Genomic DNA, 21,621 nt, shown 5'->3' with positions numbered 1-21,621 from the left:
GGGTTCTAACTGGTGTGCTTCACACTAACACCGAGCTGTCAATAATGAGTTTCTTCCCACTGGTTGCACTGGGCTTTGGGTTGGACCCACGGCTCTTACCAGCTGTGGGCACATGGTCACTCAGCACTGCCAACTGATTTAAAGGTGACAGGCTCAGAAATGCTCTGAATGGGTCAAAATCCTTTGAATTTCACACCCGCACCCCAGACTGTGTGCAGAGGGGAGGGATCCTTGTCACAACACTGGCATGGCTGGTGGAGATGGACTTCACCAGCACCTGGGCATCCAAACATGGCCAGGACAGCCTGGAAAACCGAGTAAGCCAGACCCAGCCTCACTATCCACAGGCTGACACCCACCATGATCAGGAATCCAGCCTGACTCCATCCAGAGGGCTGGATCACGCAGAGATCCCTCTTGGATAGTGGCAGAAGATGCCCTCAACCCTCTGCCCACCCACCGTCCCACCACCACAGGCTGTGCCCACTGCATCAAGGCAGGGAAGGGACAGTCTCTGTTAAGGAATGAATCAACCCATCACAGCATCTCCACCCTCAACCTCATCTGCAGCCGCATCAGTTTGGAGATCCACAAACTTTTCCTTTTTAACTGCAGTGATTCAGAGCTGTAATCCCTCCCTGACTGCTTAGTCTAGACTGGGGCAAGACAAATGAGGAGCTACAGCCAGAGCAAGCTGCAGGGTCTGTCTGCCTCTAGCAGTCTGAATAAAGAACTCCCTTTACAGTCGTCACAAAAAAGTCTTACTTCTGTCTGCTAAGCCAGGAATACTCCACTAGGCTATGGACCAGCCCTAGATGCGAGCGGTTCTTAATCATCAGGCTGGACCTAACCCAGGATATAAGGAAGCCTTCCAGAGCCCATCTGTCCTCCAGGTCGCTGTTTTTAGTGTTTACAGAAGTAAGGAGGCTCCATGGTTGAGTGGGCTGGAAACCACGGGCCTGTTCTTGGCTCCACTGCCGGCAGCACTAAGCGAGCGCTTTCCCTCATGCAGCCCTCCCTCCTCACGCTCCCAAAGACGTGTGCGTTGGTGAGAAATGGCAGCAAACTCCCACCTACCCAGAGTGCCACACGGTTTATTCTTGTAGATGCAAATGTCGTATCTGCAAAGAAGTGAAGGCAGCGTTAAGAAACTTAAAAATCCAGTGGCTCCTAAATATTTCACAAGCACATCTCCATTTCACTGAGGTGTTTGCATCCCAAACAGCCCATATGGTTCATGTGATGCTTCTGGAATGGTAAGTACCAAGTGTTAAAGGTAAGATGTCTCTGATCCATACTGTAGGACGCTCAGTCTCCTTAGGCTGAGCTCACTATGTATTTTAATGACAGCTCCAGTCCCTTTAACTATGGGGCAGAGGATCAGTATTGATGAAACGCGAGAAGTCAGCAAGGACAATGCTATTCCAGCCTTGAAGCTCTTTGGGTTTGGGCTGGTGGTCCAGGTCTGCTCACGTGCACCCAGGGCACTCCTGGGAACTGGGCACTTCTCTCCTGGGAGGCACTGAGCTCAGGGATCTGCCCCAGCAGAGGACAAGGACAGCCTCCTGTCTGGAAACTCAGTTCCCTTCGAGCAAATTGTATCAATCAGACATGTAATTCTTATTTTTTTTATTAAAAACCAAGGAAAACGTTCAGTTTGCAAACACGTTCCATTTCAAAACCCACTGTGGTTTCACTCAAATCCTAAAGAGATTTTTTATATCCATTTTTTTTCAGTTTAGTCTTTTACTGAGGATTTTCCAGACACATTTAATATGGGTCGGTTCAAGATGACTCTTCTGTCCGTTCCTGGCATTGACTTTCAGCCATTGCAGCAAGGAATCGCCTGTGTGCACAGCCTTAGCATCATACAAGGAAAAGCTAAATGAGGACAGTGAAGTAAAATCTCCTCAAAACTGAATAGCTGCACCTGGGCAATGGGATGTGGTGGAAGCTCCAGAGTGAATATTACCATTTAATTGCAGAGATGAGGCACATGCCCTCCCTGCCTCTGGTCAAACACCTTCTCTAGAAGGTGAGACTCCCCAGACATCTGTGTCTTTGCAAAACATGGGCTTAAAGGAGTGAGGTTAACACTTCAATCCATGTAGGGCAGGCAGGCGAGGGGGCCAGTTTCTCAGCCCTGAGGTGCATTTCAACCTGTGTGTGAGCTGGGCTCAGAGCACCAAGGATGCTGACCACCTGGGCTTGGGGGATGCTCGCATGGTGAGCAGGACCATCTGACACTGCTCACCCCAGCAGCCTCATGGGAATGAGAGCAGGGAAAAATCACAGAATCATAGAAATACTTGGTTGGAAAACACCTTTGAGATCATCAAGTCCAATCATCCCTGTCCACTCCTAAACCAGATCCCTGGGCACCTCGTCTACTCATCTTCTAAACACCTATGGGCATGGTGACTCCACCTTCCTGAGCAGCCACTTCCATTGCCTGAAGAAGCAAGCTGATGGCACACGATGGGTTAACTATAATATTCTTGGTGATGGCTCCTGTCCCTTTGGCCCCGGGGGTGCTCTTTGGGAGTGTCCAAGCCTCTCACCCCTGGCAGGAAACTGAGAAAAATGAAGTAAAAAACATTTGTTGCTTTGTTTTGAGCAAATACTGTTAGAGCCTTCAGAGGCCTGGGTTTGACACATCCCTGCAAGAGAAGAAAGCCCGCAGCTCAGCAAGATGTTATCAGGAGACAGGGAATTTATGAGAGTGGAGGCCGGATCCGCTGATGCTGTCCAAGCCTGGCATGGCTGGCCAGGCAAGTCACTCCGGCTTAGCTTGAACATCTGGTAGATGTTCAAGCTGAAGAACTTGAAGCTGTTGTTTCTGTCTTGCACGTGTGGTGGGAGGGGAGGAAAAGCAGACCCCGCAGCCCTGAGAGGTGAAGCTGGGGCCCAGGGGCTTTTTGCTTGCTCCTCCCCTGGTGCTTGCAGGGTCTCATCTCATGACCTCCCTGGAACAGAACCTGCACACGGCTCCCAGTGCCGCAGGGAACTGGAGCAGAACAGCGGTGGCACCAGCAAAAGCAGCTCCTGCTTGGAGGCTCCCTTCTTCACTGTTTTAATTTTAGGACTTTCTTCCACTCCACAAGGGAGGAAAAAAAGGTGCAAACAAATCTTGTGTTTGCCTTCGGCTTCTCCCCAGGCCACTGCCCTTCTCCCCAAACAGGGTTTATGTGGGCACTGGAGAGCTTGTGCCCCGGGCACAGCTGGCAGCACCACCAAGAGCTGCCTCTCAGTGCCCTCCATCCCCTCCACCCTTTGGCATCCCCTGTCCTTCCAGCTGTTTCTCTGTTCCTTCCACTGTCCCTGTCACCCTCTTTGCATCTGTTCTCCTTCTGACCATCTGTCTGTCCTTCCAGCCATCCCTCCTATCCCCTCTCCTGCTCCAGACTCGAGCACTCACCTATTCTGCTATCAGTTATTTGATCTGTGTATGAGGGTTCAGCCCCCCTTCCTCCAGGTCTGGAGTTAAGCATCCAGGTTAAGGGGCTGACCTAGAGCTTTGTTACAGGAGCAGAGAGACAAAGCCAGGGCAGGACTGCCCTTGTCCTAAGGCACCTGGGGTGAAGTCGCTACTACAAGGGTGTCCATCATCTACCAAGGAGAGAGTTCAGCCCTACACGTAGGCACCTAAAATAGGGTGAGAAATCCTGTACTGGCTGGAGACACTCTGGTACTGCCATGGTGCTCAGGTCCCACTTGTATTTTGGCTTTAAATTGGAAGGGGGAAGATTTAGACTACACATTAGAAAGAAATTCTCCACAGAGAGGGTGGGGAGGCCCTGGCACAGGTTAACCAGAGGAGTTTTGGCTTCCTGATTGCTGGAGGTGTTCGAGGCCAGGTTGGATGGGGCTTGGAGCAACCTAATCCAGTGGGAGGTATCCCTGCCCATGGCAGGGGGCTGGAACTGGATAGGCTTTCAGGTCCCATTCAACCCAACCCATTGTACGATTCTAGAATTCTATGACCTTCTCCACCTTTCACAGTGGGGGCAGAGGGGTCTGTCCACTTCAGTAGGATGTCTGATGCTCCACAACTCCAGGATGGGTTTCCACGCATGCCCAACATCACTGCATACATCACCATCGACTTCTGGTGCACAGATACCCATGGCTGCTAACTAAGCTCCTTGAGAGCACAACAAAGACTGAAGGAAGACACCGGAGGATGAGAACAAGCTCAACTGCAATAATCTGCACTGCTGCAAGGGAACTGGCAAATGTCCAGCTGGAGGGACAGCCACTGCCAGGCAGCTCGTGAGGGAGCACATGAGAAGGGAGCCTGGGATGAACCACTTGGATAGAGATTGAGGCCAGCTGCATCGAGGACACCGGCCCTGAGGACAACGCTGCCAGGGCCTCGCTCAGGCTTACCTGGTGATCAGCACTGCAGTGTCGTGGTTGGCTATGCCATTCTCTGGGATAGCATTCCCATTGCCGTTCCTGTTCACAATGGATTTCTGCCACTTGCAGAAGCTGTCCAGGGATTTCCCAGCGTGGTGGTTAATCTCCAGTGTGGGCTGGAATGGAAGCAATATGACAATGTGTTCCCAGGCAAGCTCTGATATGAAGACACTGCCTATTCCCACGCCAGCAGAGCCCCGACACCCGTCCAGATGCCCCCACCTTCTCATGGAGGCCATGGGAAAGCAAGACTTTAGGAGCACTAATGTTACTTAAACCTCCCTAAAGCCACTTTGTCATAGAAACTTGAGTCCAAGAGGTCTCCCCAGCATAAACCTAGCCTGCAACTGCCATTGAGAGGATGTGAAGCACCCAGCAGACTGCACTGGGGGGACCTCCTAGGGGTGACATCCAAGAGGATACACAGACCCGCAAAGGAAGCACAGACGCATGATGGAAGCAACATGGTAAAGCCAACCTTACCTGGTCCTCAGTGAGGAGAATCAGCCGGGTCACCAGTATGTTGACAATATTGCCCAGACTCGAGTCCTGGAAAAGTTTGGCAACCTGACCTCCAAGAAACAAGAAAAGACGAGTCTTAAAAATGAGCTCACTGCCTGGGCGATGGTGCAATTGGCTGGCACAGGCTGGGCACCCAGCAGAGAGAAATGGGGCTTCTTTGTCAGCGTGGTCTACTGGCTCTGAACATAACCTCTTAAAAAGGAATGGACACAGGACTCCACATTATTACTTGGATTGTGGAGCTTCCTACCATGTTCAACCTTCGCTGTCTCCTTTTAGGGAGATTTGATCAGGGAAGTCAACATCCTACAGCTCCTTGCAGGTCTCATTGATGAGAAGTCCCTTGGGGGACTTGTAGTGTTCACTGATGAGAAGCTCAACATGAGCCAGCAATGTCTGCTCACAGCCCAGAAGGCCAACAATGTCCTGGGCTGCATCCAAGCAGTGTGGCCAGCAGGGTGAGGGAGGGGATTCTCCCCCTTTATTCCACTCTCATGAGACCCCACCTGGAGTCCTGTGTCCAGTTCTGGAATCCCCGACATAACAAGGATAGGGAACAGGTCAAGAGGAGGCCATGGAGATAGTCCAAGGGCTGGAGCACCTCTGCGACAAGGACAGGCTGAGAGAGTTGGGGTTGTTCAGCCTGGAAAAGAGAAGGCTGTGGGGAGACCTTAGAGCAGCTTCCAGCACTGCAAGGGGCTCCAGGAAAGCTGGAGAGGGGCTTTTTGCAAGGGCCTGGAGTGACAGGACAAGGGGGAATGGCTTTAAATTGGAAGGGAGAAGATTTAGATTAGACATTAGGATGAAATTCTTCATGATGAGAGTGGTGAGACACTGGCCCAGGTTGCCCAGAGAAGTGGCTGCCCCAAACCCTGGAGGTGTCAAGGCCAGGTTGGATGGGGCTTGGAGCAACCTGATCCAGTGGGAAGTGTCCCTGCCCAAGTCAGGGGGTTGGAACTGGATGGGCTTTGAGGTCCCTTCCAACCAAAACCTTTCTATGTTTCTATGATCCTTGCCTGGAGCTCAGGTGGAGAAGCCCCATGGTCCTGACATTAGGCAGCCACAGGGATGAAGCTTTGCTGATCACCAGTCAGCAGGGCACAGCACAGCATCTCTCAGAAATCTGCCGCCACACGAGGGCTGTTTGAGCAGATGAAACAGTTTGAAAACAGCATTGTTTTAAAATCTGGCATCTGCTTTAGAAATGCAAACAGAGCAAACCCTGAAAAGAAATCCTGCAGGGGACAGGACAAAGAGCCACCACAGAGGAGCTTTCAGCGGTTTGAGGGATAACTTCCAAGCCTATCTCACCTCACAGGAGGATTTGGCATGGCCAATTCAGGTTGTTAATGCACCAAGCTTGGCATCCTGCTGTCGGCACTGACCCAAACGGGATGGTGCAGAGGAAGCTTCCCTGCTGTAACGCAGAGACCGGGCAGTGGTGGGATGGATGAACTCTCAGTATGGAAGAACGAGGGTATTTCTTGCTACCCTTCACGCTGCTCAGCCCCCAAGCGTGAGAGCTCACTGTCCTTATGCTTTCCCATGTGTTTCTCAGCTTGGCTGGCCCTATTTGCAATGCTAATTTGAGATGAGAGATGCTGTTCAAAGAAAGGGCTTTGTTCTCCCCGTCAAGATTTGTCCTGTGGCTGGTCAGACAGGCCAGAGTTTACCTCTCCTACAGTGCCTCCTCTACACAACAGAGTCCCCGCAGGCTCCAGGGCATCACTGCTCTTGAGCAGCAGCAGCACGTCAGGATTTTTGACCCAAACACCCCACTCTGTGGATGGGGAGAAACCATCCTGGAACAGATCCGATTTCCCTACTGTGTTCCCTCCATCCTGCTTGTCTTCTTGGAATCTTCAACATAAGAAGGATATGGAACTGTTGGAATAGGTCCAGAGGAGACTACAAAGATGATTCGAGGGCTGGAGCACTTCCCAGATGAGGACAGGCTGAGACAGTTGGGGTTGTTCAGCCTAGAGAAGAGAAGGCTCTGGGGAGATCTTATAGCAACCTTCCAATACCAAAAGGGGGCTACAAGAAAGCTGGGGAGAGACTGTTTACAGTGGAGTGGAAGGACAAGGGAGAATGACTTTAAATTGGAGAGGGGAAGATTTAGACTAGACATTAGGAGGAAATTCTTCATGATGAGGGTGGTGAGACCCTGTCCCAGGTTGCCCAGAGCAGTGGTGGCTGCCCCATCCCTGGAGGGGTTCAAGGCCAGGTTGGATGGGGCTTGGAGCCCCTGATGCAGTGGAGGGCATCCCTGCCTGTGGCAGGGGGTTGCAACTGGATTGGGTTTGAGGTCCCTTTTAACCAAAATCATTCTGTGATTCTAGGAAAAGCGCATGGCATCCTCTGTGAAAGCTAGGAGACCATGATTTATTCCTGCTTGCTGCAGGGTGTGTGAGCCCCTGGGGACCCCAAGGTTCATGATGTGGTTATAACACTTACAATATTCATGATGGCCAGGATGTACTGCTCTATGTCCCGCCGCCCATGGTAGCCCACCATCATTTTGTCGGCCACCACCAGGGTCTCCACGTAGCGCTCTGTGCTGACAGATCTCTTCAGGGGCAGCTGGCCTCGCTGGCTGTGGTTGCCCGATGGCTTCAGAGGGGAGGGCTTCAGTGTCCTCAGCCACCAGTGTCTCCCCTTCCAGGGTTTCTCATCTGAGGAGGTAAACAGATTTTTTTTTACTGCCCTCCAGCAGGAATTCAGCAGCACATGGAGGTGAGGGACAGGCAGTGAGAGCTTGGTTTCAAGGAAGGGAAGACCATTGTGAGGCTCTTTATGCACCACACATGGTCCCCAGCAAACGCTCAGCAGGATCTGCTGAGTAATTCCTGCTGCAGCCCAGGGCTGGCCCCGTGCTCCTGCTGGTCTCACTGGCATCCTTGCTGCCTCCCTCCTGCCCAGGTGCTGCATGTGGTATTGGGCACGTGTCCTGCTGCTGCAGCCCCATGCATTTCACTGCCTCTGTGCTGCAAGGTCCTGCCCTCACTTCTCTCAAAGGGAAGAGCGATAGGGATGTAGAAACTATGCAGACATGAACTAAAATTAAAGCCATCGCAGATCTTTTCCTCTTTCGTTTTCCTGCCAGGACCTCAATGCAGGACTTGGCTTTTCCTCCACTAAATGGCTGCAGCCTCCAAAGCAGCAGCTGCAGGCTTGTAGGACTTTGCTTCAGGCTTCAAGTGCTACTGACCTGACCCTAGAAAAGTCCCCAGTGGAGCCATCACTTCCAACTCCACAGCCTGGAGACCACCACAGCACAGGAGACCTGACTGAGGGATTACTGTCAGGAGTGCCAGCTAAATCATCCTCCTCTCTCAGGTCGCTCAGCCTGGAGGAGAGAAGACTGTAGGGAGACCTTAGAGCAGCTTCCAATACTGAAAGGGGCTCCAGGAAAGCTGGGAAGGGGCTCTTGATCAGGGAGTGCAGAGGCAGGACAAGGGGGAATAATTTTCAGCTGAAAGAGAGGAGATCGAGATGAGATCTGTGGAAGAAATGTTTTCAGGTGAGGGTGGGGAGGCCCTAGTCGAGGTTGCTCAGGGAAGTGATGGCTGCCCCATCCCTGGAGGGGTTCAAGGCCAGGTTGGATGGGGCTTGGACCCCCTGATGCAGTGGGAGGTGCCCCTGCCCATGTCAGGGGTTAGAACTGGATGGGCTTTGAGGACCCTTCCAACCCAAACTATTCCATGAGTCTATGATTCACTGGGGCTGGGTCATCAAACATCCAGCAAGACTGGGAAGATGGGCAGCTCCAGCCCCTCCAGTGGATCAGAAGGATCTCGCGAGGTGCTAGGGGTTGGCTGTGCTGGGCAGGTCAGAACAGGTCCAGCCTGTGGGGTGAGGGGACAGGGCCAATTATGCTGTGGGAGCCTGTGGCTTCCCCTGCACTGTCTTTGCTTTCCAAGAAGCAATGGAGAAGAGGCTAGTTTTCATCTGGAAGCCAGGGCATGTGGTAATGTGTCAGCAGAAGGAGAGTCTGCTGGCACTTTCTCCAGTGTGACTTTGGGAGCTGGGATGGGAGGAGCTGGATAAGAGAAGTACAGGTTGTCTCCAGGGATGCTGGCAGGTCTGAGGATACTCAGAGCCTGCTTATAACAGGCTGGCAATGAGCCAGTGCTTCCAGAGGCTCCGTTCCTTTCAGTAGTGACTCCTCTTCTGGTCAGGTCTCACCCGTGAAGCACTGGATGAACATCCTGAAGTGACTCACAAACCTGCCAGGAGCAGCAACTGAGAACAGCTCTGCTTCTGCACCAACAAAGTCCATAAAAATGCAAGCTGACCCCTCTTCAGGGATGGCATCTCCTCTCATCCTTACGGAGATGGAGAAGCCTCTGTAAACTGCTGGAGCAGTGTCCAATGTGCATGTAACATTTTGAGTAGGTGGAATAACTCTGCACATCCACAAGGGCTGAGGATTGCAGCCAGGCACTGGGACACAGACTGAACACTGGCAAGGATAAGAAGAGCCAAAGCAGACCTGTGCGAGTCCTTTAGGAAGTCAAAGGCCTGTAAGCATAAAAATGAGGTAGATGTGCAATTGCCATGCTGTATAAACTCCTCCCAGAGCCCACTGTGATGAACCAGTTCCCACACCTTACCTACAAGGCACCTTCCCACCTGGTCTCTATCAGCAGCAGGCGTATCTCTACGTGGACACAATCTTCACTGAGTAAAACCCAGAGGCCACTCTCTGCTGAGCACGCACAAGCTACGATTTCTCAATACCTTGTAATTTGGCCAAATCTGGGAGGATTTCTTAAGAACAATAAGAGGCAGTTTGTTCTCTTCTAATTCCATGCTCTACTTACAAATTTAAAAGCCCTGCTGCGAAGAAGAGAGTATGAAAGCTTTTCCAAAGCCAGGCCACCAGAAATCCTTAACATGGGTAAAAGTAAATACAGAAAACTTGGATGATGGAGATAAATATGTTTCTTTGCCACTTAGGGCAGTGGAGAACCCTTCAAAACCCTTTCTACCAGGACTTCCCCAGCTGGGATCCTCAATCAACTGGGATTATTGAGGATGTGTTGGTGTGTCCAGATACCTAGCACGCCGCAGGCTGCATCCATGTGTGGGTACTGGAGAGATGATCGCTTGTACACGACGTGAGGGCTGCCCTTGCCCTCGCTCCCTGTGCTGATGTTGGCTCCTGGGCTCAGTGGTTCGATGAAATATTCCTCCTCATCTGCAACAATCACTCCATGCTGCAGAAGGAAAGAGAGAGAAGGCAATAAAGGAGGTAGGGAGAGAACTGGGTGACCTACGGGTGGCTTCTCGTAATGGGCTTTCTGATGATTAATCACCGAATTTCTGGGGACAGGCAAATACTTTTGAGAATGGGAAGGAATCCTTCATTTACACACAAAATTTGGAATATATTAACTTACAGACCAGGGTAAACTGAGCCAGATGGTCGTGGATGCCTCAGGACATCTGTGTTCACTAAAGTCCTCTGGAAATCATAGTGTCTCCTTGCAAAATTATGAATAAGTTGTTTCCTATTCCGCCCACTCAGTCTAATTGAGAGCTGCCTGTGGGCTCCTAAATACCATACCTTCAAACAACAGCACAACTCAGCAGTGAGCTCTGCCTCCTGCACTGAAGAACGTCTGAAAACAGCTCAGGCCCACGAACACCAGCTGGGAAACTGGGGCACAGAGCTGCAGAGAGGTGTAGATGTTCAGAGAAACACTTGGAATCTTTAAAACCTGAAGTCTGATTTGCCTTGAGGCAGTCAGCAGGAGCTACAACCTTTCTCTGCAGTCTGAAACCTGGGTTGTGCCCTGTGTAGGCCTGACAGCCACATTTACACCTCTGACTGAATGCTTCAGTCTCTGGTATCTCATCTGTTTTCTGTTGTTCTTCCGTACTTTATTCTTGGAGTGAATGAATGTCAGCTGTGAGCCCAGACTCTGAGTGGACCCACTGATGAGACACTAAGGCGGGGCAGAACCCAGCAGGATGAGTAGCCAAACCCACCAGGTGTTTGCAAGATCTCTTCTCTTCATCTGGTCCTGTCCTCACAGGAAGCTCTTCCCCACACCTAAAAGGTCTGAGCTACCTCAAATATTTCTAGCAGCCCAATACAAGTAGAAGCTCCATCGCTCTGACAGCTCCCGGCACTGAATCTCACCTAACCCAAAGAACGTGGTTATGCTGTCAGCTGAACTTTACCAGCGAGTAACTGAGGTACAGAAACATTCTTGGTCTTGCTCAAGCAGGCCAAGAAGTACCTCAAAAGTCTAAGACCCAAGTTACCTGGCTGTCCTCCCACTCCCTGTGTGCAAGTAGAGCTCTGGGAGCAGAGGTGCCCCAGTCCTGCCATCAGCTTTGGATGCCAAACCTCTTTACCAGCTTCCCCCTGTGCAAGGAGGACGGGAGCCCTGATCTGCTAGAACAAGGAACAGAGATGCAGGTCCATGTAAAATAGAAAGCAAATCGTGTCCTGGGCTGCATCAAAAGTAGTGTGGCCAGCAGGGCAAGGGAGGGCATTCTGCCCCTCTACTCTGTTCTTGTGAGATCTCATATGGAGTTCTGTGTCCAGTTTAGGAATCCTCAACATAAGTTATGGAACTGTTGGAACGGGTCCAGAGGAGGCCATAAAGATGATCCAAGGGCTGGAGCCCCTTTGCTATGAGGACAGGCTGAGAGAGTTGGGGTTGTTCAGCCTGGAGAAAAGAAAGCTCCAAGGAGACCTTAGAGCAGCTTCCAGTACCAAAAGGGGCTCCAGGAAAACTGGGGAGGGACTTTTTCTAAGGGCATGGAGTGATAGGATGACGGGGGGATAACTTTGAATTGGAAGAGGGAAGATTTAGATCAGACATTAGGAAGAAATTCTTCCACAGTGAGGGTGGGGAGGCTCTGGCCCAAGCGAGCTAGAGAAGTGGTGGCTGCCCCATCCCTGGAGGTGTTCAAGGCCAGGCTGGATGAGGCTTGGAGCAACTTGATGCTGTGGGAGGTGTCCCTGTCCATGCAGGGGGGTTGGAACTGGATAACCTTTAAGGTCCCTTCCAACACAAACCATTTCAATGATTCCGTGATCCTGAGCTCCTTGCATGGAAGGGAGAAGCTACGTAACAGTGTTACTGATGGGCATTTGTGGGGGAGAACCTCTCTGGGGTGGACACTGCCCCTGTAATAAGTCTCTCCCCCTTTCCCTCCCCACCACAAAAGCTGAATTGGAGCAGTGTGTGCACAGCGAAGTCCCCATCTCCAGAGTGCCGGGGGATTTCCTCCTGCACCAGGCTCTGTTGCTCTTGGCTCAACTCCACCTTTTCAAACACAAGCGAGGTACTGTGAGGTTAGCCTGGCGAGGGCTCCGGCGGAAAGCTGAGTGTCAGCCGGCGAAGCCAGCTGGCTGCTGGCTTTGTGGGACGGGGAGAAGGAGGTCACCACCGGCTTGGGGCAGAGCATCAGGAGGGGAGAGCATGTCCTGCCTGAAATCCATGTACCGCTAGAAAAGGTACATCTTACTTATACCCGGAGCCTTTGCAGAGCCTGAGAAGCAAGAGGCTCCACTGCCTGCTTGGCCGTCACATGAATCTTGAAAACTGTCCCATCGCTGACCCCAAAATGTTCTGGGTGCTGGATGGGCTACATGCATATTGAAAGGGGGTGGTGAGAAGCCCTTAGAAAGATCCTTGTGGTTTGTGGGGGAGCTAAACTGGATATCCTGTCTATGATTCACCCAGGTCATCTGCAGAGCAAGGATGGTTTATGCTATTAGCTTATAACCACACTTAGAAAAGCACAGCCACATTCTGCAATTCCGCTCTTCCACCTCCTCAGGCTCACACATGAGCAGCTCAACATTAGCCTCCGCAGCAGGGCCATCTGCGTTGCTCCAAGCATTTAATGGTCACACTGGCTCCAGGAGGCTTTTCAGATGAAAACACAATTTCAGCACAGACACGCAGGGTTGAAAACCTGCCTTTTAAACTGTCCTCTGATGAACTCTGACACAAGACGTAAGAGTACAGCATTTGTCTCCTAAAGATGCCCTCTCTCCTCACAATTTTCTGATGGTAGGAAACAAGTCCTTGGGATCTCATGCAGCTGGTAAGATGAAACATGGCTTTGCTCAAGACATGGATTTCACCTCCTGGCCAGGCTGACGCAAAGCTCCCCAGGCTGCTCCCTGCAGAATCCAGCTGCTTTGTGCTCAGCCCTGCTGGCTTCTCATGGCTCTGCCTGTTTTGGGAAATGGACTACTTTGCCCTTTTCTTTCAAGAATTTAAGCCTGAGTGGCTTTTCCCCTGCTCAGCCTAAAGTGCAACACTGCGTGCCCTCTACAAGAGAGGCATGGGATGAGCCACGCTGACTGCTTGCCCTCAGGCTGGGGTGACTGTGCGTGTGGCCGTGAAGATGAGTCTACAGGAGCATCCCCAGCACTTGGCAGTCCAAAGCTGGGGTGCCATAATGTGCGAGTTACATCATAGGTGTACCCCGTGCAGACTCAGAAATTGCTCAGGGATGTGGGAGTTCAGGGACAGGACAATGGCTTGGGGTAGAGCTTTGTGTTGGATGCTTCTGTGGATGCAGTTGTCCCTTTCCCTCCTCCTCCTGCCCAGCTCTCCATGTAATCAACACCTGGTCCCTGCTTGTGCCCATTCAACAACAACACACAAACCCTTTGGCATCATGCAGCTCAGAAGGCGAACCGTGTCCTGGGCTGCATCTAAAGAAGCGTGGGAGCAGAGGGAGTAGAGGGGATTCTGCCCCTCTACTCCACCCTCATGAGACCCCCATCTGGAGTTTTGTGTCCAGTTCTGGAATCCCCAACATGAGAAGGATATAGAACTGTTGGAATGGGTTCAGATGAGGCCACGAAAATGATCTGAGGGCTGGAGCCCTTCTGCTACCAGTACAGGCTGAGAGAATTAGAGTTGTTCAGACAGCAGAAGTCTCCAAGGAGACCTTACAGAGGCCTTCCAGTACCTGAAGGGGCTATAAGAAAGCTGGGGATGGACTTTTTACAGGGACATGGTGTGATAAGATGAGGGAGAATGGGTTTAGATTGGAAGGGGAAAGATTTAGATTAGACATTAGGAAGAAATTCTCCATGATGGAGATGAGGAGGCCCTGGCCCAGAGAAGTGGCTGCCCCATCCCTGGAGGTGTTCAAGGACAGGTTGGATGGGGCTTGGAGCCCCTGATCCAGTGGGAGGTGTCCCTGCCCATGGCAGGGTGTTGGAACTGGATGGGCTTTAAGGTCCCTTCCGTCCCAAACCATGATCATTAGTGATCATCAGTCTACGATCATCAGTGAGGCAGATCTGTGTAAACAGGGGTCACTCTGTGCAGTTCCCCTCAGTGTGTGACAGCATGAATCTGAACTTGGGAGACCTCAGAAGCTGGAGACCCTCTCTCTTCCTCCCTGTCCCCTCCCAAGCAGACTGATGCCTGCCTGGAGGGGAGCGTGCTGTCGCTGAGGGATGGCATGAGCGCATTAGCTGTTATTGCTCAACCAGAGTTCTGCAACAGATCTCTGGTGGCAAGTACAACCCCATTCTGTCAGCTAAAAAGACGCCAGCCTCTTCTCATCCAAATTCCTGACCCTATCATCCTTGCTAACCCAGAAGGACTCTTCTTTCCTCCTTGCTGACATCCGTTTCTCTCCAGGGCAGAAGGACAGAGTTCAGGAAAAGGAGAGGTTGTTGGATAACCCTGTGTCCCTCTTTGTGCCTGGCTGCCTCCAGACAGCCCCTGGTATCTCTCCAGAGCTAAACACAGGCTGTGGACTGAATTATCCCAGTGCAAGTGCTGCCGGGCCATTGCTTGCCCTGGACTTTCTACCCTCTGAAGTAGGAGGGTGGGTTAACACCAGCTCCCTTCCCAGCCAGCAGCACCCAGCTCACCCTTCAGGGCTTTTGTGAACACCAGGAAATCGTCTAGGATTTCAGCAGCGTTCCCATATCTAAACAAAGGGCTAACGAGGGAATGAAGGGTTTGTGCAGCTCGGATTTTTGGCTGTGAGATAGAAACATTAAACTCTATGATATAATGAGTCAGATTCTCATTTCTGTTAATAACCCACAGCACTGTTCTGGCAGTGTAATTCAGCAATAAATCAAACGTGAATTCATCCCCATTTGGAAGCTCTTCCATGCCACCAGAATACTGCTCCAAGGTGGGGCCGTAGCATAAGCATGAAGCTGGCCTACGGAGTCTTTTTCTATGTGTTACCCCTCCAAGGGAGCCATCATCCTTGGGATTTGCTAACAGGGTATGTTTGCTCCATCCCTCCAGCTGGCAGGTCATCAAATGCGCTTTGTGAGCCAGAAATATCAGAAAATCACAGAAAAAATATGGATGGAAGTCCTTAGTCTATTCCCAATGCTGAGCTAATGAATCATACCTGGAGTATTTTTGAGAAGCATTTGTTTGGCTTATTCTTCAAGATTTCAAACAATGTAGGGGCCACGCACTCTCCAAGCAATCTAGTCCAGAGCTCAGCTATCCTTACCACTAACGTCTGCCATTAAGCTTTCTAGCTGACATTTAAGACCCTAATGTCTACTCCTAGCTGTTGGGACACACAAAATCAATCATTCCCATCCCCTCTGCAGCAGCGTTGCTGTTTTAGAGGAATACCATCTTGTCCCCTCTTGGCATTCTCTTTTTCCTATTGAAACACACTGGTTATTTCAGTTTTTCCCCCCAAAGTCACATTTTTAGTGCCTGAAATCTGAACAGAAGTGACTGGGAGCCCCAGGAATGTATCCGTAATTTTTAAGGATCTGAATGCACTTTTGACATTCCCAGTTGGGCTGTGAAATTCCTGCCCTCTTGCATTTCTTCCTCACTAGCACAGGCAAAATATACCTTTTTCTGTTGATGTTGGAAATGGAGGGGAGAGCTCGGTGAGAGCCAGAATAATGGTCTAGAGTCTTGATTATCCCATTCCAATTAAAATCAGTGGGAAAAATGCCCACTGACTTTCATAGAAACTGGACTACGACCCAAATATGGATCAGGATCGCTTACAGATGTAACGGAGAGCTCTCTGCAGCTCCCTGAAAGGAGGTTGTGGTGAGGTGGGTGGTGGTTTCTTCTCTGAAGTACAAGAGGAAATGGCCTCAAGTTGTGCCAGGGGAGGTTTAGATTGGATATCAGGAAAAATTTATTCACTGAAAGAGTGGTGAAGCCCTGGCAGAGGCTGCCCAGGACAGTGGTGGAGTCACCATTCCTGAAAGGGTTCAAAACACATGTAGATGAGGCACTTTGGAACATGGTTTAGTAGGGATGGGGACACTGGACTGACGGTTGGACTGGATGAGCTCAGAGGTCTTTTCCAGCCTCAATGGTTCCACGATTCTACGAGCTGTGGCCTTCTTCAACATCAGCTGACTTTTAATGCCAGTGTGCAATAGCCTAGCTTGACACCAACCCCATGTCTTTCCCATCACCACGGATCCACCTGCTGGGACCCAAATCAGGTTGCACTTCTACAGTAAGGATCAAAGAAGCTTCAATCTGCTCTGGTTTATGAGAAGCTCTTGTTGTTAGCTTGGCTAAGCAACACGCGGAGGGATGTACTCACCAATCCATTGCAGTTGCTGATGGCGACCTTTGAGTTCAGGTACTGGTCCTGTAAGTGGCCTGCGTAGTGGCAGTCTTCATGGAAATCATGTTGCCAGTCCATGCCATCTCGCTTCCAGTATTCGACAGTGAAATGCTCAGCCAGCAGGTTGGAGTGCAGCGTCAGGTTGAGGAGGAACTGGGTTCGGTGAGCAGAAACTTTGTAGAAAACCTGCCGCTCTGATGGCTCGTAGGGTAAGGACCCCAGACTGCGCCGAGGGCGTTGCTTCAGCTGGCTTCTCACGTCAAAGGTGAGGAAGTCCCCGTTTTGGTCTACTTGGATGGGGAATGCGATTTCATAGTGATCGAGGCTGGAGAGGAACTCCTCTGGGGAGGGAAAGCAAACACAGGAGGAATGAATTCTGCAAAGAGTCAAACACCCAGCAACTTCAGGGCAAAGCCGAGTGCATCTGAGAGCAACTGAGCCACAGTCAGAGCAAAGTGGAGGGACAGGGTCCTGACACAGAGGGACTGCTCTGGGATCCTTGGTGGTTCTCAAAGACCTTCTGTCTACAGAGCCTGGGGTTATCAATATGCCTTGAGCCCACAGAGTGTAATCTTCTTCTTCTGCATGTGATGGAGAGAAAAAGACTGGTCCAAGGAGCCATTCAGAACACCCAGATTCTGCCTCTGGACTTGGACTATCCCCTTTCTCCTCATCCCCACTGGGTAGATGGACTCCAGGTTATGCAGGGTCACATGTTGCAGTTTGGAGGGTTATTTTTAACCCGGACCCTTTCAGTAATAATGCTAGAAACAAGGCCTCTTCAAAACTTCTTCTAGCAGCTTCCAGGACTGAAAGGGGCTCCAGGAAAGCTGGGGAGGGGCTCTTGATCAGGGATTGCAGGGATAGCATGAGGGGGAACGGTTTTCAGCTGCAAGAGGGGATGAGATGAGATCTTAGGAAGAACTGTTTTGCTGTGAGGATGGGGAGGCCCTGGCCCAGGTTGCCCAGAGCAGGGGTGGCTGCCCCATCCCTGGAGGTGTTCAAGGCCGGGTCGGATGGGGCTTGGAGCCCCTGATGCAGTGGGAGGTGCCCCTGCTAGTGACAGGGGGTTAGAACTGGATGGGCTTTGAGGTCCCTTCCAACCCAAAGGATTCCATGATCCTATGAAAACAAGCCAGAATGAGCCTTGGGGCGACAATGTCTCAAGAGAAGAGTGTCCCTCAAAGAACCGCTGCTTTGATAATTGCCTAAGAACAGCACCATACAAACCTCCCCGATCGCAGCTGCATTGGTGCATTAGGTACTGGGCATCTTCCCAGGAGGCACAAAGAATGTCCTTGTAATGCCAATCTTGCAACCGAAATAAGAAAGAGGGTAAGCAGAATTCCCCATCTGTGCCAAAAAGGCAGCAAGAAAAGAAGTCAGATATCCCAACTCCTAAGCCAGGTCTCTAGCTATGATGCCATCCTGCCCTCCCAGCTCACCAGCTTGGTGCTCTTTATCATATCAGCCTGGCTTAGCACCTCCTTTTAGAGCACTTGGCTTTTTGAGCCTGTCTCCTACCACTTAAAAACTTGCTCTGACAAGGTCACTGTCCAGAATGTCTGCCTGCACACACACCCTAACACAACACTTTTGGCCATCAAAGAAATTGGCACTCTGAAACCTTGACAGAAATCTCTCATTTTCCAAGCAAAACATCGCAGGGGCTGCAAGACCAGGCCTGAGCAGAGATCGTGCTATCTCTGACAGCTCTAACTACCAGAAGAAGATTTAAAAATCCATGCACTGGACAGGAGATCTCTCCCATCAGTGTGTTCTGAACGCAGCATGGCTGGAGCTTTGCTCATGAAACACCTGGAGTCCTGTGTCCAGTTGTGGAATCTCCAATAAAAGAAAGATGAGGAACTGTACGAACATGTCCAGAGGAGGCTACAAAAATGATCTGAAGGCTGGAGCACCTCTGCTATGAGGACAGGCTGAGAGAGCTGGGGTTGTTGTTCCGCCCGGAGAAGAGAAAGCTCCACGGAGACCTTAGAGCAGCTTCCAGAGCTGAAAGGGGCTCCAGGAAAGCTGGGGAGGGACTTTTTTACAAAGGCCTGAAGTGATAGGGTGAGGGGGAATGACTTTAGATTGGAAGGGGGAAGATTTTGACTGGACATTAGGAAGAAATTCTTCCACAATAAGGGTGCGGATGTGCTGGTCCAGGTTGCCCAGAGCAGTGGTGGCTGCCCCATCCCTGGAGGTGTTCAAGGCCAGGTTGGAAGGAGCTTGAAGCAACTTCATCCTGTGGGAGGTGTCCCTGCCCATGGCAGGGGGTTGGAACTGGGTGGGCTTTGAGGTCCCTTCCAACTCAAACCATTCTATGATTCCATCATTTTCACTCTGGAAGATTCTAGCTGTGCTTTCTGCATCCTATTTGTAGTTGTTTCCTAAGCAAACAGGAAAGGCCAGGCTGCTCCAGGGTGGCTGCATTTCGCCTGGCTTCACAGCACCCATCTTCAAAGCCTTCCCAGCCATCATAAATTTGGTCTCCAAATTACACTCCTACCACATAGTAGCACTGGAAAGTTTTCTTTTTCTCTGCTGTGTTTTCCAGTGTAGGAGCCTGACAGAGCGGTTTCCTTGGCCACTGATAATGGGACAGTCCTTCCCACCAGCTGGGTGTAGGGGTTAGCTCCCATCCTTCCAAACCATAAGCACTTCTGGCAACCTCTCCTGTGCCTCAACAAGCCAGAAATAATTATTAGTTTCTTTAACTTCCTGAGCTCCAGCTTCCCCTGCATCGCTCTGCCTCGCGTGTGATGCAGCCGGGCACACAACAGTGACTATTTGCACTTAAGCAATGACCTCAGGCCTGGAAAAATTTGCTAGAGGAAGTGTCTTGTTTTTCTTTTTCCTTCTCTGCCGTCCATGTGGGCTTGCAAAATAGTGACTTGGAAGGAGGTTTGCACACACAGTGGCTAGAAAGGGCCTCGGACCCTGGGCTGTGGTCTCTGATCCTGACCTAGGAGGAAAAAATGTGTCCAGAGCCTTGGGGGTGAGGTTGTGCACAGGTTTTACTGTAGTAGCAGTCATTGTGCATGCTCCCAAGGATCATAGAATCATGGAATGTTTTGTCTTGAAAGGGATCTTAAAGCCCATCCAGTTCCACCCCTGCCATGGGCAGGGACACCTCCTCCCGGATCAGGGGCTCCAAGCTCCATCCAACTTGGCCTTGAACCCCTCCAGGGATGTCCCTCTGGAAACTGAGGCACAGGAGTAAAGATCTAAGAGCAGTGCCCTGCACCCCATGAATACTTCATGAAGTGAAGCTTTAGAGTGGAGATGCCACAGGTGGGAAAACATAACTAGGAGAAACTTTCAACACAAAAAAGAAACCAGTGTCCTCACCCAGCATTATGTCTGGCTTCTTCCTCTCCTCTAAAACCTCTCTCTAAGAGACCAGGACCAGTTTTAATCCCTAATGCTATGTATTCCACCCAGCATCACAGATGTTACCATATTCCCTCCCTCCTTCCCTCCTTCCTTCCTTCCTGAAAAGCCACCACATTCCCTCTGCCCTCTCAGCCGCTTCATGCTGTATTAATAGATCTTGGCCTGAAATGTGCCGTCCCGCACCCGCTGTATCAGAGGCTTCACGCTGGTGATAAGCAGCCTGGTGTTTCCAGAGAGCTGTCAAACTTCTTCAGAAGAGCTGCTATAAAAAGCCCTTTTGCAGGAAAACCTGGCATGGCTATGCAGGACACTGGGAACCCTTGGAGAACCACACACCCTGGGGCAAGGGAGAAAGCTGGGAGGCAGGAAAAATGGGATGTGGGAAGAGGGGCCTCATTGTCCCACTTTTGGTGGAAAGGGAGTATACACCTAGAGGAGCAGGGAGAGCGGAGGAAGGGAAAGGGCACAGGGCAGGCAGGAACAAAAAAGAAGAAGAGAGGGAAGGTGAAAAGTGGACAAGAAAGGATTTTGTTCCCTCCTTGTATGCTTACCACTGTCTTTCTCCTTGCAGAATTGCTTAAAGGATGAAAAGAAAGGACATGTTTGCTCTGGTCTTGTCACCAGAGCAAAAAGAAGCCCCATTTGCAGCCCAGACATGATTGCTAAGGGATAGCTGTGGAAAATGCTAAGGGACCCTGCGGCTTCAGGCTGCCCTGGTATTGTGGCAGCCTCGCTACATCCTCCACTGGTTTACATGTGGGCTGGGAGCAGTGAGATTAACCCCATCTATCATCCTAAAACCAGGAAACGTCTAACCTATCACTACAATTACACTAAAGTACAGCAGAAAATTTCCCTTTGATTAAAAAGCCATTCAGTGTGCGCTGAATCCTTGCTCAATTGTTTCAGCTGCTGTTCCCTGTGCTGTTAAAAACTGCAGCCCGAGTGTACATGTTCCATCTGAATCTTGTTACATCTCGCCTGGCTTGAAAAGACCTTCAACACGGGGTTGCTATTTCCCACAAAGATAATTACAGCTTAGGGCTGTGATACCTTAATCTTTTTCCTGCATAAAACAAATACGCCAAGCTAAAGTCATGCACACAGGGCATGTGGGTCCCACTCCATTGCTAACTGCAAGTCTTTCGGTCAAAATCAGTGGCTTGCTGACAACACCAGCCTTTGTTCTCTGTGCCTTCAACTGCTAAGAGGAGATAACAGCATCTCACCCTCTTGAAAGGGTGCTGTGAGGATTATCTCGGCAGCCCGGGCAAGAGAAGTGTTGAGTAACATCAATAGCCTGATGCCAACCATTCCAAATGCAGAGAGCTTAAAAAAGAGCTTTGACAGCAAGAGGGGCCCATGGGGCAGCCTGGCCCTTGGGACTGTGCAGGGACTGGGGAGCTTGGTGCTCCCACAGCACCGTGATTCCACCAGCATCATGGGCTGAGACTCATCCCCCAGAGCTGTTCAAGGGAAGCCAGCATCTAGGAGAGCACAAAAGCTAAAACTGTAATTTTGGTGAACCTTTGGGTTTAGATCGAGGTGTATGGGGCAGCCTGACCTTTGGGACTCCACTGGGATTGGGGAAGGGGGACTTCAGTCCCCTCCTTGATGCTCCCACAGCATCATGCTTCCACCAATATCATGGGCTGAGACTCATGTCCCAGAGCTGCTCAGAGGCAGCCAGCATCCAGG

At 50.9% G+C, this 21,621-nt stretch overlaps 1 protein-coding gene across 1 annotated transcript in view; it reads right to left on the bottom strand.

Moving 5' to 3' along the window:
* Positions 1–21,621, bottom strand: part of ADAMTS10 (ADAM metallopeptidase with thrombospondin type 1 motif 10) — a 68,257-nt gene that overhangs the window by 29,523 nt on the left and 17,113 nt on the right. The window contains exons 3-8 of the mRNA XM_069877993.1: positions 16,501–16,865; positions 10,004–10,163; positions 7,399–7,616; positions 4,903–4,986; positions 4,390–4,535; positions 1,078–1,121 (exon numbers count right to left, since the gene is read on the bottom strand). Of these exons, the coding sequence (XP_069734094.1) occupies positions 1,078–1,121; positions 4,390–4,535; positions 4,903–4,986; positions 7,399–7,616; positions 10,004–10,163; positions 16,501–16,865 (1,017 nt within the window). The remainder of the gene's footprint in view (positions 1–1,077; positions 1,122–4,389; positions 4,536–4,902; positions 4,987–7,398; positions 7,617–10,003; positions 10,164–16,500; positions 16,866–21,621) is intronic.

This window comes from Phaenicophaeus curvirostris, chromosome 28 (genome assembly GCF_032191515.1).
Source record: "Phaenicophaeus curvirostris isolate KB17595 chromosome 28, BPBGC_Pcur_1.0, whole genome shotgun sequence".
NCBI lineage: Eukaryota > Metazoa > Chordata > Aves > Cuculiformes > Cuculidae > Phaenicophaeus > Phaenicophaeus curvirostris.
The sequence above is the reverse complement of the archived record's forward strand: the minus strand, read 5'-3'. Positions and strand labels throughout refer to the sequence as shown.